General features: G+C 41.6%; 2 protein-coding genes across 7 annotated transcripts; both read right to left on the bottom strand.

The window, feature by feature from the left end:
- Positions 1 to 115: 115 nt before the first annotated feature.
- LOC124151571 lies at positions 116 to 16,728 on the bottom strand. Of its 2 annotated transcripts, none has more exons than XM_046524096.2 (5): positions 16,611 to 16,728; positions 1,665 to 1,775; positions 1,246 to 1,341; positions 929 to 1,063; positions 116 to 523 (listed from the first exon to the last, which is right to left on the bottom strand). In XM_046524096.2, the coding sequence occupies exons 2-5, from the start codon at positions 1,765 to 1,767 to the stop codon at positions 318 to 320; spliced, it is 540 nt and encodes a 179-aa protein (XP_046380052.2). In that variant the 5' UTR covers positions 1,768 to 1,775; positions 16,611 to 16,728; the 3' UTR covers positions 116 to 317. The 2 variants fall into 2 exon arrangements, with proteins under 2 accessions (XP_046380052.2, XP_046380051.2); XM_046524095.2 differs by lacking the exon at positions 16,611 to 16,728 and adding an exon at positions 2,495 to 2,634.
- On the bottom strand, positions 3,637 to 13,760 carry LOC124151569. 5 transcript variants are annotated; one of them, XM_046524094.2, is made up of 4 exons: positions 13,628 to 13,760; positions 6,761 to 6,897; positions 6,405 to 6,542; positions 3,637 to 4,089 (listed from the first exon to the last, which is right to left on the bottom strand). In XM_046524094.2, the coding sequence occupies exons 2-4, from the start codon at positions 6,891 to 6,893 to the stop codon at positions 3,860 to 3,862; spliced, it is 501 nt and encodes a 166-aa protein (XP_046380050.2). In that variant the 5' UTR covers positions 6,894 to 6,897; positions 13,628 to 13,760; the 3' UTR covers positions 3,637 to 3,859. The 5 variants fall into 5 exon arrangements, with proteins under 5 accessions (XP_046380050.2, XP_046380048.2, XP_048250416.1 ...); XM_046524092.2 differs by lacking the exon at positions 13,628 to 13,760 and adding an exon at positions 7,676 to 7,818; XM_048394459.1 differs by lacking the exon at positions 13,628 to 13,760 and adding an exon at positions 7,244 to 7,625 and having other exon boundaries at positions 3,637 to 4,083.
- Positions 16,729 to 18,155: the final 1,427 nt, after the last annotated feature.

Genomic DNA, 18,155 nt, shown 5'->3' with positions numbered 1-18,155 from the left:
ACTCACTCACTCAGTTGAAGTACTAATGTTTTTTCATGAATGCTAATGGGAACGGGGATAGTATGATTGTTGTTTACTTATTCTCAGAACTTTCATGTCCCATATAACAACACTGTTTTCAGATCTAATGTTTATTGTGTAATGATGGATGATAGCATGAGGCAATGCAAAATCTACTGTTCAAATGATAAAGGAAGAGTATGTTGATCCAACTACAGTGAGAAGCCTTTTGATAGTTCATAATGACATTGATAGCATCGACACAGACAATCCATTACATATGATCTTTTAACAGTCGAGATGGTTGAGCGAATATATTATTGAGGGATATATTTCTTTAGATTCAGTATTTTCTTCCTTTCAAACGAGTCGTCAATGCCAAAGTTTGCTTTGAGTTCATCCTCGTTGAGCTGAGACAATAAATCCCCATCAATGCCATGTTTCTCGAATAGTGGAATGTGTTTCTCTAGCTTCTTCTCCTGTAGGAGACCAACAATGTCCTCCTCAGAGATGTCCGAACGAGCTGGAAGGCAAACGGAGTCGTAAATATATTTCATAATAAAAGCCAAAACCCAAAGGTTACGTCACGTTGAAGCTTTACTGATGGTTTCAATGGTACACAGTGTTATCAGTTATTTTTAAACAATTTATGATAAGCATATTTCCTTAAGATCAGTGATTCTGTATTAATAGTATTCCGTCTCAGGAGCATCTATGAATACTTTTTGAAGGACACTTATTTGTAGTGTAGAAGTGATTCATTTTCGCTTGTACATAATTTCGTTTTAGAAACGTTGGAGCCTTTCAGCAAAGATGTGTACATAGCTAATCATATTTCGGTTCCCGATGAAGTATTGATCCCGGAATGAAATATTAGCGGTTCAAAGATCCATATAACACAGCAGATTAACAGTAATGTTATAATTACCTTTGCCTTTGAAGTATGCAATGGGTCCTGATCTTGGCCCTGTGATTCCCCCTTGATTCACAGATGCGCCTTGCATGTCCTGCCCACCTACGACGCCGTGGGCAGTTCCAATATTGTATGTTTGCTGCCTGTTTTCTGGAATAAATTATTACTGATATCGATGATGATTTCAATGTGTGGAGATAGAAAACCGATTGAGTCAATTGTCTAATTCAAATGGTATTACGTTTCTTGATTTTATTGATACTTGGATGAAAGACCAACCATATTAACATGGTAATGTATAAGGATCTGTTCCAGCGAATACATAAACTCACCAACAGATCCCATTTGGCCGTTATTAATGCCGGCAACGACAGAATTGTCTACCTCAGCATTACCCTTGACACCCGTCACTTCCATTTTCCTGATATCTGGTGAATAGAAGAAATAATTCTCATGAATATATGATTAACCTTATTTAAGATTATAATAATAGTAATACTTAAAAAATGAAAAAAAGTCACAAACCCTTTTCCATAATCATATCATGAGTTGACACAATCAAATGCTTCGGGGGCGGTCGGGTAGCCCAGTGGTTAAAGCGTTCGCTCGTAACGCCGAAGACCCAGCTACGAACTGGCTATGTAGGGCATCCAGACTTTAGCATAACAGCTTGTCCATATACAGTGTATGTCGTATTCTATTGTTTGTTATTTTAAGCGACTATATTAAACGATAAATAAACAATTCATACCTTTCTGTGATGGAAGTTTTCCGTTACTGTTTTGAATCCCAGTAACGCTTGAGTTCTTTATTTTTGCGTTTCCGTCTGCCCCTGTCACGGTAATTGTTGCCATTGTTTAACCTGCAATATAACAGATCCTTCAGATTATGACCACAGTGGTAAACAATTTACAGACTGTTCTGTAACCTCGTTATCCCGAAGTCGACTTGTCCTGTAAGAAGAGACCCGTGAAGATCCGGGGTGGAATAGGCCTTCAGCAACCTATGCTGGCCGTAAAAGGCGACTATGCTTGTCGTAGGAGGCGACTAACGGGTCAGGCTCGCTGACTTGGTTGATGCTTGTCATCGATCCCGATTGCGTGGATCGATGCTCATGATATCAATCACTGGATTGTCTGGTCGAGACTCGATTATTTACAGACCGCCGTCATATAGCTGGAATATTGCTGAGTGCGGCGTAAAACTACCAGCCAACCAACTGTACAAAGATGAAACCTCGGTCCCCACACCAGACCACTACAGATGCCATGTATCGTAAGGCCCCAGGACGTTTTGACGTGCATGTGCTTGGTTGTGTTGAAGTTACCTGTTCTTCAATAAAAGCAGAATGTCTATAAACGACTTTTTGATCCGTAAATTATTTGTTTAATATACCAAACTGCATACCCTGATGACATTACAATTGAAAATAAACAAAAAGTGTTTGTGTGATTGGAATAATTCCAACATTCCAACTACATCGGTTATAATATGCCTTTACATTCTTTTTAGTTTCAACTCCTTAATAAAAACCTCAGCATTTAATTACTTTGAATAATTGCTCATGAAATAAAGTATTACCTTTGTGGGGACGAATATCATGAACGTCTGGTTTCTTTGTAGGTTTAGCGAAGTGACAGTTGTCTATAGTGTTGACATTATTGATTTCTGATGACATGGACTTATTTTTATTTCCATGACGTGGATCTACTTTTCTCAGGGAACGCCCATGACATTTCTCGGAAAATATTTCCAACAACAACTCCGAATTTAGATTTTCCATTGTGGACAGGTTACCACTCGCATAGGCTGTCAACTCTTTTGACATTTGATCAGTTGCCAACAAATGTACATGCAGGAAGTAAATCTGTTGATGACAAGGATCTAATTTTAGTGTCCTGTGCGAAACGATTTTCAGAATGTAAAATTTGGGTCAAGTGTTAGATAACAAAGCCAGGTTGCGTTTTTTTTTGCAAGTCAAAAGGTGGAATGATGGTGCACCTGGTACGTTACTCACGTGCACGTATTCAGTCATACGTTTGACGTTTGATATGCCCTTGCATGTGTTTGTGACGGGAACGCTCATCGTTTTGCGAACACCTAAAATTCATTCGGGGACTTGACTGGTGAGTGAGTGAGTGAGCGAGTGGGTTTCGTGGGTGGGTTGAGTGAGTGAGTGAGTGAATGAGTGATTGAATGAGTGAATGATGCTACGGTTGCTTGAAGACAATAGGGTCCCAAAAATCATGAGAAACGACCAATGCTTACGGTGTCCCGCATGCACCAAGCCCCGTCACATCGCCTGACCGGGATAGAATTGCTCTTCAGCAACCCATGCTTGTCTTAGGGAGCAACTACTCTTGGAAGAAGTGACTAACGGGATCGGGTGGTCAGGCTCGCTGACTTTGTTGATGCATGTCATCGTTTCCCAATTGCTCAGATCAATGTTCATGTTGTCAATCAATGGATTGTCTGGTCCTCCTGATTATTTGCAGACCGTCGTCATATAGCTGTGATATTGCTGAGCGCGGCATTAAGCAACAAACAAATAAGTAATGGACAAACCCTTCACACTAACACACTTGAAATAAAATAAAGCCTTAAGCGCGGACCTACCTGGAGGCCTGTTGTTACAACAAACAAACAAACAAACACAGAGCCGGATCAATCTATCCAAAATTAATTCCGCAATCACACTTGAAAACACAACAGTGATGCATACATTGAAGTAAATAGATAATATTTATTTGATAAAATATGAGTCGATGAAAATCAGGTAACAAATATGTACTTTGATTAAAACAATTAATCGTTGGATGTCATGAATGACAGTTGATAACACTGAAGCCACAAAGATTGTCATCGTTCACGGTCCATGTCATGTCGTGAGATGGTGAAGGATGAAGCATAGTGGACCCGAATGATAGGCGAACATCAATGGGGCAGTCAACTAGATTTCTTGGAACGATTTTCGAGAATTGTTTTTATCTTCATTTTAGCAAGGGGTGACGTGACACCGAGCTCTTCCAAAACGCCCACTTCTAAAAGTTTCACGAAGTATTTGCCATCAATGCCATTTTCCTCAAATGTTTTTCTCGTGGTTTCAGGAAAACGCTCTCTTGTCATCAGATCCTGAACATCTTCAACTGTCATCAGCTCTAAGGCTGGACCTGGAACTGTGGAAAACAGTAGATGTTATCATATGATTCGACATGTGTGTTAAATCATATATACGTTAAACAACATTCTGGTTTAGAGATATACCCCTTATGCCGAATAATAATTCATATATAGTAGACACAATTGTATGGATACAACTTATTTAACTCTGTAAAAAGCGACGTTTTGGTACAGATCCTTATACCGTTGTCAAGCAAGACTGAAAACGGGACATGTACAGAATATATATAGTAGGTGTACTGTGTGCTATATATATTCTGTACCATGTCCCTCATGCAGTCTTGCTTGACAACGGTATAAGGATCTATACCGACAGGTCGTTTTTTACAGTATTAAAGAAGTTGTTATCCGTAAAATTTTGTCTACCTTATCATCCGTCAACTTCTAAGTAATGCCTATCAAACATTTAATACATATATGTACAGAAACACACCGACAGAAAACACGTGAAAACCATAAATGTTGGTTAATACATGAAGAACTACTCATATTCAACAGATATGAGATTGGTTCCGTGCACAAACGAACATACTGGTATACTGTATGAACCTACTCTCATGAACATCACACATGACGCCATAGATCCGTGACTCGAGCTGCACTTTTTGTCTCGTGCAGGATTAGCGTGTTAAGTTTGAAAATCACGTGCACCATATCGTCATGAGAATAAAGACACGGTGGTAGCATTTTACAGGTTGTTACTTTTGTCATTAAGTGGTACACATTGGAAACATCTCTTCTCAAGGTACATACTTCTCTATATGTTTCTTGGTTCGCGTTTCTTTTGGCGGTGAGTATATATGCCATGTCTGTCTGACAATGGTGTTATCACAGCTGATATGGGTACTTAGGTAAACTACACATATGGAGAGCCATTCTAAATAGTGTGACGGGTGACCCAATCGTCTAACGCGTTGCAATTCGCTGTACAGAGTTGCGTCCCTTGGGCACGTCAGAAAGCTATGATTGTGGGTTGGAATCCCGGTTCGCCCCGATTATGTTTCCAGGTTTGTCAGCACCGTACCCGTGCTCGTGGGTTTCACCGAAGTGGTGAACGTCTGAGACCTGCATCACTTCGAGCTTTCCTCCAACATAAAGCTGACACGCCGTGATATGTGGGGTGAACCGGGATTCGAACCCACAATAATAAGTTTCTGGCATGCCCAAGGGACGCAACTCTGCACAGCGAATTGCGGCGCCTTAGACGACTGGGCCACCCGTGCCCCCCAAATACATTCGAAATGTTTTTGAATGTTAACGAGTTGAAGTCTAATAATACCCATCTTAATGATGGGTAATGGAGATAGCTACACTGAAATATGAAGATAATACTTTTCCTTGTAATCCTTGTACAGTATTGTGCTACCGTGACCTCTACATATGATGTGTTTTCCTCATTTCAATATAACCTAGACCGAAACGACCAACATCATGGACTTGTTTAGACTGTACACAAACTGTAGGTGCAGAATATATAGCCACAGCGACTATTCACTCACCGCAGCGCTTAACAATCGTATTTCAACGCGGCCCTATATCTGTTAAGGAGATTTATTACTTGCCCGGGAAGAGATCACCCATATTATAAACATACAGCTGTATTACACATTGCGTTATACCAAACCCCGTGCTTGATTACTGCGGGAACACGTTCACTGACAAATATTGAAAACTCCCAACATCACTTGGCTTGTTCAACGACATTGCGTGAGGAGATGATAGATCAACGAGAGGAGCTTATGCACACTCAACTACTTCAGCAACCCTGTTGTTGGACTGACCCCACATGACATTGTGTCGCCGGTGGATATTGCAACAAGATTCCACAAAGTACGTCATTGTTTCATTACGCGATTGTAAACTGTGTGGTTCCACAAGGCGATCGTATTGTAGCGCAACGGCCGTCGTAAGTTTCTGTTAAAGTAGGTAAGTTACGATAACCTTAGCGCTACGATAACTTTGTGGAACGGACGCCTGAGTTCTAAAGGAGGGCCGTTGTATGGTATTAAATTAATATGCGTCACCGTTTGACTTGTTTGAAGGTGTATTCTGTTAAACTCAAAAGGATTATGTTGTGGGTCGTGTAGATGTCTCCCTATTCATACACGACGGTGAAATTCTATAAAACGTTATAAATGGCGAGTAATAAATATAATACTAAGCTCGCTCCCGTTTAATAGAAATCTTATGAAACTCGCTTTCGCTCGTCAAATACCAGAACTATTCACTCGTTTCATAAAATTGGTATTACACGGGAGCTCGTTTGGTATTCGATATGTTCTCTAAACATAGATAAATATATGAGCCCTACTTTGAGATGCAGTTTGTGACGCTGGTTGTTGGGATGGGCTGCTGCTGCTGCTGCCAATGTTGACCGTGTCTCCTGTGACCTCATTGACGGTCGTCACTCCAGTGCTGCCGCTCACGTTGTTGTGGTATGTCTTTTCCACTGAACAAATTTACACACATTTACACACATTGCAAGTGTAACATTAGCCTATACTGAAATCAATTCAATCGTTCAAATAATGTTTCTTTCCATATTTACTCAGATGAGTGCGTCATATACATTGTTTCCATTGGTGACCTAGCCTATGTATTGTTCTATATCATATTTAATCGAAATGGTCAATCTTTAACAAAAAATGCATTTACGAAAATAGTTACCTTTGTGTTGCGGCCCGTGATAGGTGTTTCCCATCCCCCCTTCAACCACCGCAGCCACATTGCTGTAAGTAGCCTGCCCTCCAGACATCCCTGTTAATTTTATAGATCCCGGTAGTCTCTCCATCTTCTTCATCCAGCTGAAGTAGAGTAAAACAATAAAACTTCCTACTGCTACAAGACAAAGAGAAGTAAGAGCCACAGCCTATATTCACTGCGTTACCCAGAAAACAGATATTACCTGACAATCTAGCCTAGTGCGATAATAGATCACTTGTACACCTACATTCATTTAACAACAATGGACATAGTGAAACGACAGCTCAGTTACTAATAATACATTGGAAAAACCCAGTGACGTCATTCCTGGAAATTCAAATTCAATTCCACCTAAAGCTACATTGTATCTGCACTTGAAATCAACGCTAAAGCGTTCACATTTAAACATCCAGGTCATCAGATTTGGTTTCTACAATGAACGTTTACTTTAGGACACCCGTACATCCATTATGAGGTAGACAGTCAGTGAAACGGGTCAATACAGGCGTACGTTGACCTGAATGCGTGTAGTTGATCGTTACCCACGCAAGGCGGGTGCGCGGGAATGATCCAGACGCCTTGACTGGAACGGATGACCTCAAATAAGTGTAGTCGCGTATTGTATATATTGTCCCTGTGTTGAGCCCGTCACAACCTTGCGTTTTGTCCGTCATCCAACGCAAGTGTACAGTCTTAACGATGTCAGACTATACATTAACTCACACACATGCATGGCCCATGTCTTTTACATTGTTTTTAAGTATTGGCATTTACACGATAGATATCGTCCAGTTACAATAGCGTGTCCAGTATATGGGCCGTCTTGGGTACAACATGTCACACAGAGGCAACATAATATTACGTTGTGTGTATACTGACCTCAGGACACCGCGCAAGGGCTGACATATGTATATATCCACGGTCCGCGCTATTATTCCCTTCTGCAGCGGGATAAGATACTAGTAGGTCAAGGCTGTATACTACGCATGACGGAGTGCAGTGTAAACACCAAAGGCAATAGGACCTACGCTAGTCTGAGTCTCCTGTACCGCATAGCGTTTATTTATATAAAACTAAATTGTATTTAACTTCTTTTCGTCTGAGGATTTAGGCTCGATATATGTGTCTCTGCATACTTCTAAACCAGTAGACCGACAGTAATATATAATGGCAGCTTGGCGAGTTTGTGAACAGCCAATCAGAATGCTTGTGCATAATAGATCAGTGAGACACAAATGTTCATAGGTAAGTGTAGGTGCAACTAGTTTCAACAAAATATAAATATCCAATATAAGCAAGGAATAGTTTTTGAATGCAGCATTAGCCTACATATTTGTATATTCAATAGTCCATGTTAATGTATACTGTAGACTTGGCAAGTTAAACCTACAATCATATGGATGTGTATATATATGTACATGTACAAATAGCCAGGGTCCAATCTCCCATAGAAATACCACACATAATGGGTTTACAATTGATTGGGTTTGTTGTAACCAAACTAGGTGCGGGACGAACGGGAAATAATAATAATAATAATAATAATAATAATAATAATAATAATAATAATTAAAAAATAAAAAATAATAATATGCTTTTGCATCAAAATGTAAATATGAAATGTAGATTATGTAAGGAATTTGATGAGACTGTCCAACACATTGTCATTGGATGCCCAGCTTTGGCACAAACACAGTATCTTAAGCGACATGATGGAGTGGCTCGATTATTTTATTACCGTCTTCGCAATGACGTAGAGGTCCATCCATGGTACGACCCGGAATATGTAGAGGGCGTCATGGAAAATGATCAATACAATTTCCTTTAGAATAGGCCCGTTTACAGCCTCAGACGTATTCAGGCCAACAAACCTGATCTTGTCCTTTTTGATAAATCCAATGAAATCATTTATTATTGAATTTTCGTTCCTTTTTGACACCAATGTGATTGACAAGGTTCAGGAAAAACATGGTAAATATGCAAACATCGCCTTCGAAATGTCACGCTTGCATCCCAAGTACCAAGTTGTCCGACTCCCCATTGTTCTCGGTGCCTTAGGTTTGGTACCTCCCAATCTGTTGACTGACATTGGGAGAGTGCCCGGGTTTGCTACCAGGAATACAGCCCTTCTGACAATCTGGGTAATGCAGATTTTTGGGGAGTCTTCACATTCTCCGGAAAGTTTTGGGTGGGTTTGACTATGCAGCGCTTCCTGGGAGAAATCCCATTCGCTATGTGGGCTGCGTGTAGAGGGGGCAAGGGCCCTGAGCTGATGATGAGCCTAACCAGCCTGACTGTGCCAAGATCACACAATCCCTCTTTGTTGCACTTTTTATTTTACTCTGTACATAAAAATAATTATAATTTATTACGTTTTCAGAATTTGACATATATCACAGATCATGACATTAATATTTAGACAAAAAGCCGCGTAACAAGTATACATAAAGCATTTAATGTACGTACATTAGACACGAACTATGATGGATATTTGAATTAAATAGATACATAAAGTTCACAAAACAGATGATAAGATATAAAGATAGGGACACTGAAATGAAATAGAGTTATTTTAAAAAGTATAAGACAGCAAATGATTTTAAGAACCACCCGGCATAAACCTGTTTTTAATAACTTAAAATTATGTAAATTGAGATACTATTTGCAACATTATATGCATTTAAGAGTGATTTTTTAACTAACAGATAACGAGTATTTACAATGGCATCATGAATATAAACCTGTATATAATGTCTGGAGGTGTGTGTAAAATATATGTAAGAGCTCTAGTTTTCACAACGTGAGTTTGATAGCGGCGGCGCGAAGGGGAACGTTTGTATTCAAGATTTAAGAAATTAGCTGAGTCAGTAATAACTTGGCTGCTTGGCTTACTACTAGCTACCCGTATAAAGATGAAAGACATTTTACTTGCAGTGTTAACAATCTTGTGAAATTTTGATTTGTGTTGAACTGAAAGAGACTCATACTGATAATGGGAAGAAAATATCAGAACACTTTGGTCGAATTTAATGTAAAAGAGTACAATCAGAGCTTGATTCACACCAAGGACTCTTTAGGCTAACCACTGGGCCACACATATATAAACCGGCTGGCATGTGTTGACGGTGATAGATATTTCTTTTTGACGCTACCGTTAACATCTCGTTTCAATCCACAAAACTTACAACATGACTTGAGTGATATTTGTAAAGCCATCCATAATTTCCCACTGCCTTGAATTTACTTTCATGTAAGCTGAGGTGAAATGGGTTTTAGTGAGTGAGTGAGTTGGGTTTAACGCCGCTTTTAACAGTATTCCAGTTATATCGCGACGTGTCAGCTTAATGTGTGAGGAAAGCCCGAATAGATGCAGGTCTCAGACGTTTACCACTTTGGTGAAACCCACGAGCACGGGTATGGTGTGTGTGTGTGTGTCTGCTTGTACTAGGCCGGACTGATGCCGATTTATAGTGCTAGCCCACTGATATACCATGCCGCAGTTTAACATGAATACCCCACTCAGACACATTATACTGACTCCGAGCCGACCAGTCCTTATTTTAGCCCCTTAATGCCGAGCGCCAGACAGGGTAACAACAAGTACCATCATTAACGTCTTTTGGTATGACGCGGTCGGGGATCGAACTCGGACCTTCCGCTCTCCGGGCGGACGCTCTACCACTAGATCACGGAGGCGGTCTACTTTCATGTAAGATCAGCGATGGGTGTAAGGGCGTCGTACCAGTAACAGAGATCGCTGGGGACCTGTTGGAACCCGAAACCCCCACAGAAGTACCAAGCTCACAATGCCGGGAGGGTGACGAACATGTCAAACAAGGGTACGGAGTGTGTACTATAAACACTAAGAGAGGTCACTGTATTACTTGCCCGCCTCCGTGACCAAGTGGTTGAGCGTCCGCCTTGAGGGCGGAAGATCCGGGGTTCGATTCCCAGCCGCGTCATACCAAACGACGTTAAAAAATGGTACTTGTCTGGCGCTCGGCAAGGGGCTAAAACAAGGACTGGTCTGCTCGGGGTACTCATGTTAAACTGCGGCATGGTATCTCAGTGAGCGAGCACTATAAATCGGCATCAGTCCGGACGAGTACAAGCAGCCCAACATACACCTACATGCACGTCGCTGTAAGTGCAATGTTCTTAGACGCGACGTTAAACCCCATTTTTACCCCACATCACTATATAACACAGGCTGTCATGGCAGTAGCACCATAGACAATCAGAGCGCGTGCCATTATATAAGCGCCGCATAAAATTGTTACCACGTACAATCAACAATACAGCTACATTGGAAACTGAATAATCAGTTGCTCAACAATCAATTATAAAATTTGATTTTTGTTTTTGAGTGAGGGAAATGTGCGCGGTGGGAGAGGTGAATTGGGGTTTGATGACGCTTTCAAGATGATAAAACCCGTGTAGCATGTGTGTGTGTGTGTTTTGTGCTCGTGCGTGCGTGCGTGCGTGCGAGTTTGGCTGCTTGTACAAGTCCGGACAAATGTTGGTTGTATTGGTGCTCACCCGAGGCGATCTCATACCGCAAATTAACATGGATGCCCCACTGAAACACAGCATACAGACTCCGGGCCGACCAAGCCTTGCATCCCCTTAATGCCAAGCGCCAGGCAGGGTAACAAGTGCCATATTTTAACGTCTTTTGGTACGACGCGGCTGGAGATCGAACCCCGACGTTCTGCTCTCCCGGCAGACGCCGTACCCACTTGACCACGGAGGTCTTTATTTCACTAGACCAGGAGGCGGTCGAAGGTAATATTAGGATAAGATGACGCAAACTCGCTGTACAGTTTAATGAATAATGTGCACGAGGATGTCTTAAGTTTAGTGTAAGAAACCGGACATATTTTGCTAGCGTGAGTATTTGAAATCTGAACGGAGAGATATGGGTCGCTTTTCCGTCATATTGGGGCTGCCTGGCAAATAGGCCCACGCACTCAAACACACTCACTGCTCATGTGAACAGGTTGACGTTTTGTTACATAAGCACCAAGGACGTTCATATTTTTATTAAATAAAACCCAAAATCAATACATAATTTCTAACCTCAGAGTGAGTGAGTCGCAGTCATCAATAATCATATTGAGTGAGTGACGGAGTGATTGAGTGAGTGAGTGCCTGAGTGAGTGAGTGACTGAGTGACTGAGTGAGTGAGTGAGTGAGTGACTGAGTGAGTGAGTGACTGGGTTGAGTCGCAGTCATCAATATTCATATTCAGTGAGTGACTGAGTGAGTGAGTGAGTGACTGGGTTGAGTGAGTGAGTGAGTGAGTGGGTTGAGTGAGTGAGTGAATGAGTGAGTGAGTGAGTTGAGTCGCAGTTATCAATATTATATTCATAATCAGTGAGTAAGTGAGTGAGTGAGTGAGTGAGTGATACGCCGGTTTTAGCTTCATTTATATTCACGTTATATCACGGCGGCAACGCACTGGTATCAATTTCAAGCTTTGAACACTGGACTACAACCCCATCCGTGAAGAATACGAAAATGTATACATTGTGTTAAGTATGGCAGCCGTTCGATGTTTGTACGTTAAAATATTATTAAACAATAAACATATCAGTAACACATATCCACGCCACACAAGGTCTTTCTGTCATTTAATCATTGTGTTGTTAAAGAACTTTAAAGTAAACCTTGATTCTAAGAACAGCCCATCCCTTACATAATGTTTAACCCAATGACACTAAGAAAACCCGGTTGGGTAAAAGATGTCCTCATTTAGGAGATCATTGATTGACATCTAAAACTTCCTTCTTTCTATTTAAAGCGGAATTTGCTGTTCATCAGGAGAATCGTCATCACATTCTAGGAATAAACGCCCGTTCCACCAACGTTCATGAACACGTGACCAGATCCATCTGTGCAATGGTGTTTTGTCAACACCATCCGGTGTCAAAACTCTAAGATCCCTTATAGATGAGTGAGTGAGTTGGGTTTAACGCCGCCTTTGACAGAATACCAGTTATATCACGGCGTGTCAGCTTAATGTGGGAGGAAAAGCCCAAAGTGATGCAGGTCTCAGACGTTTACCACTTCGGTGAAACCCACGAGCATTGGTATGGTGCTGACTAACCTAGAAACATAAGCGGGGCGATTCAGGATTCGGATCCACAATCAAAGGTTTCTGACGTGCCCAAGGGACGCAACTCTGCACATCGAATTGCGGCGCCTTAGACGACTGGGCCACCCGTGCCACCGTCTTACAGATGAGAAAGACCTTTTTGCTCACAATTGGGTTGATTATTCATGATTATTCATTTTAATCACAGAGACATGTCAAATATAAGCAAGCACATTGTCAAATATAACATCGAATGGCACCAACACTCCTGATACACGACATCAAACAGATCCTACGACACAAACAGCGTAAAATACCACATGATAAAAAATAATAATCGTTCATAATGGCCGTTTTTGCTCTTTTAGAAAGAACATACTGTAGGATTACTGAATTGCTGTTTATATTTGGTGCGCTGCAGTCACTTGTTCAAGGTGACCTCAACATTTCTGATACTATCTAATTCCAGTTTCAAGGAGAAAAACATTCTATTAATGAAAAGTGCTAGCATAAGAAAGGAAACGGTTAGTACAAAGTAATGTACATCGGTACATGAGGACAGAAGAATGGTATAAGAAGGATACAGTGATTAATCAATCCTTAATGAGTTTAATTCACTTAGGATATACACAGTCAGCGATTTAGATTTGCTGGGGACAAGTTTTTAACGGCCGCTAAACTCAGACAGACGGCGTTAACTAATTGTTTCAAATAGGAAAATAGCGTACACGTACCGTAAGTCTGGCGTCGTTCGTGTCCCAGCTGGATGTGACCCCTGCACATAACTCCGTCAAATGATCCGGCATATTCACGGAAATGACGGCCGATAGCTGATACATATACTGTAGGATTACTGCACTGCTGTTTATATTTGGGTGTGAGTGTGAGTGAGTTAATGCTTTACGTCAATATTTCAGCCATATCGTGACGATTTATATTTGGGGCACTGCAGGCACCTGTTCGCGGTGACCTCAACATTTCTGATACTATTTAATTCCAGTTTCAAGAAGAAAAACATGCTATTAATGAATAGCGAATGTGAAGCTAAGTGTACCAATATTCACATAACGTTTCTCCTTACATACATAAACGATAGTATTGATATAAGGTTATTTTGTTTATTTGGTATGTGTACTGTGTAATAAAATATGGCGATGGCGTGTTAGTCATTTCAACGGAATAAGGAAGGACATGGAACTTAAGGAGTTCACAGAACGCGCCTTGGTTTGCTTTGTTTAACGAATAGATAGCGGATATTTTGTGATGGTCATGTCACATACGCTAGCTACATGTATCTCGAGATCATTAAGTGCCGTTGTGGAACGATGATACGAATTCAGGGAAATTAACGAGCATGACAACCATTTCGATTAGTCGCCTCTTATGACAAGCAGAGGTTTCTCTTACGACAAGCATAGGTTTCTCTTACTACAAGCATAGGTTTCTCTTACGACAAGCATAGGTTTCTTGGGATCTGTTTGAACCCGGAATCCCCACGGATTTACAAGACTACGATATCCTACTGGGCTATCATGTTCTAAAGGACTACTGTGCACTACAGGACTACCATGCACTTCGGGGACTACCATGCACTACGGGGACTATCATGCACTAGTGGACTACGATATGCTACATGACGACCATGTTCTACTCGACTACCGTGCACTATTATGCTATTATAATTATTATGCTATTATGCAATACAGGACTATCCTGTTCTACTGGACTATCATGCACTACGGGGACTACCGTGCTCTGTAGGAATACCATGCTTAACTGGATTACCATGCTCTACTGTTCTACCATGCACTTTAGGTCCATCATGCACTACGGAGACTACTATGCACTACTGGACTACCATACACTTTAGGGCCATCATGCACTACGGGGACTACATGTTCTACTGGACCACCATGCACTTTAGGACCATCATGCACCACAGGGACTACCATGCTCTACATGACTATCATGTACTACGGGGACAACCATGCACTACTGGACTACCATGTACTACACGTACAGGACTACCATGTACTACACGTACAGGACTACCATGCACTACTGGACTACCATGCACTACTGGACTATCATGCACTACGGGGACTACCGTGCTCTGTAGGATTACCATGCTTAACTGGATTACCATGCTCTACTGTTCTACCATGCACTTTAGGTCCATCATGCACTACGGAGACTACTATGCACTACTGGACTACCATGCACTTTAGGGCCATCATGCACTACGGGGACTACATGTTCTACTGGACCACCATGCACTTTAGGGCCATCATGCACTACGGGGACTACATGTTCTACTGGACCACCATGCACTTTAGGACCATCATGCACCACAGGGACTACCATGCTCTACATGACTATCATGTACTACGGGGACAACCATGCACTACTGGACTACCATGTACTACACGTACAGGACTACCATGCACTACTGGACTACCATGCACTACTGGACTACCATGCTCTACTGGACTACCATGCTCTACTGGACTACCATGCACTATAGGTCTATCATGCACTACTGGACTACCATGTAGTACAGGGACAACCATGCACTACTGGACTATCATGCACTACTGGACTACCATGCTCTACTGGACTACCATGCACTATAGGTCTATCATGCACTACGGAGACTACCATGTAGTACAGGGACAACCATGCACTACTGGACTACCATGCACTTTAGGACTACCATGCACTATAGGTCTATCATGCACTACTCGACTACCATGTAGTACAGGGACAACCATGCACTACTGGACTATCATGCACTACTGGACTACCATGCTCTACTGGACTACCATGCACTATAGGTCTATCATGCACTACTGGACTACCATGTAGTACAGGGATAACCATGCTCTACTGGACTACCATGCACTACTGGATTACCATGCTCTACTGGACTACCATGCACGATAGGACTACCATGCACGATAGGTCTATCATGCACTACAGCACTACCATGTAGTACAAGGACAACCATGCACTACTGGACTATCATGCACTACTGGACTACCATGCACTACTGGACTGCCATGTACTACACGTACAGGACTATCATGCACTACTGGACTACCATGCTCTACTGGACTACCATGCACTAAAGGTCTATCATGCACTACTGGACTACCATGTAGTACAGGGACAACCATACACTACTGGACTATTATGCACTACTGGACTACCATGCACTACTGGACTGCCATGTACTACACGTACAGGACTACCATGCACTACTGGACTACCATGCTCTACTGGACTACCATGCACTACTGGACTACCATGCACTACTGGACTACCATGCACTAAAGGTCTATCATGCACTACTGGACTACCATGTAGTACAGGGACAACCATGCACTACTGGACTATCATGCACTACTGGACTACCATGTACTACAGGACTACCATGCTCTACTGGACTCCCATGCACTATAGGACTATCATGCACTTTTGGATTATCATGCACTTTAGGACTATCAAGCACTTTAGGACTATCATGCACTTTAGGACTATCATGCACTTTAGGACTATCAAGCACTTTAGGACTATCATGCACTTTAGGACCAGCATGCACTACGGGGACTACCATGCTCTACTTGACTACCATGATGTATAGAACTACCGGCGTTAAACACCAAACAAATCAACAAAAATAAGTTCAAGTCCTTCACATCCCGTCATTATACGTACCGTACATTAGACAAACACGCAGATTGTCAACAGGTTCTGCATATTCTCAGTAGGTTCAGTACACTAAATATGCTTGCAATCCGTTTCAGAGTTTACAGAATATTACTAGCTTTAGTGTTTCCTGTAACGCTGGCATAACAGGACATGCACTTAATGTCCATCCTGCGTCGTTATTCGTCATTTCTGACTGCATCAAAGTAGGTCACTGAGTCCTCATTGAGTCAGTAACGAGGAAACCAGCACTTTCAAGTGTAGGGCGGGTCTTATTGTCAGGAAAATGAAGGACATCCCAGTATATCGATGACATCCTATGTCCTGGAATCAAGACGATCGCACTCCTGCTCTAGGGTTGACAAGCGCTCATCATCAGCCAAATTACGCTGAATTAATCGTAATATACCGACAGAAGTAATCGTGTTATGACCGAACAATAATTCCAGTAATATGGCTCAAGTGTCAAGAGATTTCTTGAGAAAAGGTGTTTATATTTGTTTGAAGACGATTGTCTCAAAAAACGGTTCATCTGTGGTTATATGTTATAGTTATAATAGTTTATTGAATAAAAGATACATTGAAAATCAACTATTTTATATTTGAATGAATAGAAATAGAGAATTTACCAATATACGTATATTTTTTTCCAATCAATTTATGTTAGTACCCTTTGAGAAAAATAAACGTATCTTGAATCAAATCGAGTCGATAAAAAGGGCTTAACAATTTCAGAAACAACATAATTATTTAAAGTACGTATATTTTGGAGTTCATGACTCCGATGTTCTACACATGCATAGTTTTAATACAAATCATTTGTTTTCGAGAACTCATCTGTATGTATATGATGAAGAGAAATGTACTCCTTCAGATGAAATATCAACCTGTTGACTCCTTTTAATCCACAGCTGTCTTAGCCTTATCTTTGTTTCAAACTTACTTGCTGAGAAATTGAGTGAGGGAGTGAGTTGTGTTTAACGCCGCTTTTAACAGTATTCCAGTTATATCGCGGCGTGTCAGCTTCATGTGGGAGGAAAGACCGAAGTGATGCAGGTCTCAGACGTTTACCACTTCGATGAAACCCACGATGGGTATGGTGCTGACAAACCTAGAAACATAATCGGGGCGAACCAGGATTCGAACCCACAATCATAGGTTTCTGGCATAGTCAAGGGACGCAACTCTGCACACCGAATCGCGGCGCCTTAGACGACTGGGCCACCCGTGCACCCGCTGAGAAAGATTGATCAGACTTATTAACATCGTGGATGATTCTCTTCTCAATAATACCATTTAATGCAATACTCTCCACTGACATTTCAATTTAAACAAGTTCATATTCAATTCAAATTATAGACACCAAATACCTCTCCAATACCTCTCTCGCCTCCGTGGTCTAGTGGATAGAGCGCCTGTGCTCGGAGAGCGTAAGGTCGCTTGTGCAATCCTCGGCCATTAACCCACAAGAGCTTAGTTGATGATAGTTGTTGTTACCCTGCCTGGTGCTCGGCATTAAGGTTGGTTGGTTGGTTGGTTGTTTAACGCCGCACT

This window comes from Haliotis rufescens, unplaced genomic scaffold (assembly GCF_023055435.1).
Source record: "Haliotis rufescens isolate VD_foot unplaced genomic scaffold, xgHalRufe1.0.p SCAF_13, whole genome shotgun sequence".
NCBI classification, from domain to species: Eukaryota; Metazoa; Mollusca; class Gastropoda; order Lepetellida; family Haliotidae; genus Haliotis; species Haliotis rufescens.
The sequence above is the reverse complement of the archived record's forward strand: the minus strand, read 5'-3'. Positions and strand labels throughout refer to the sequence as shown.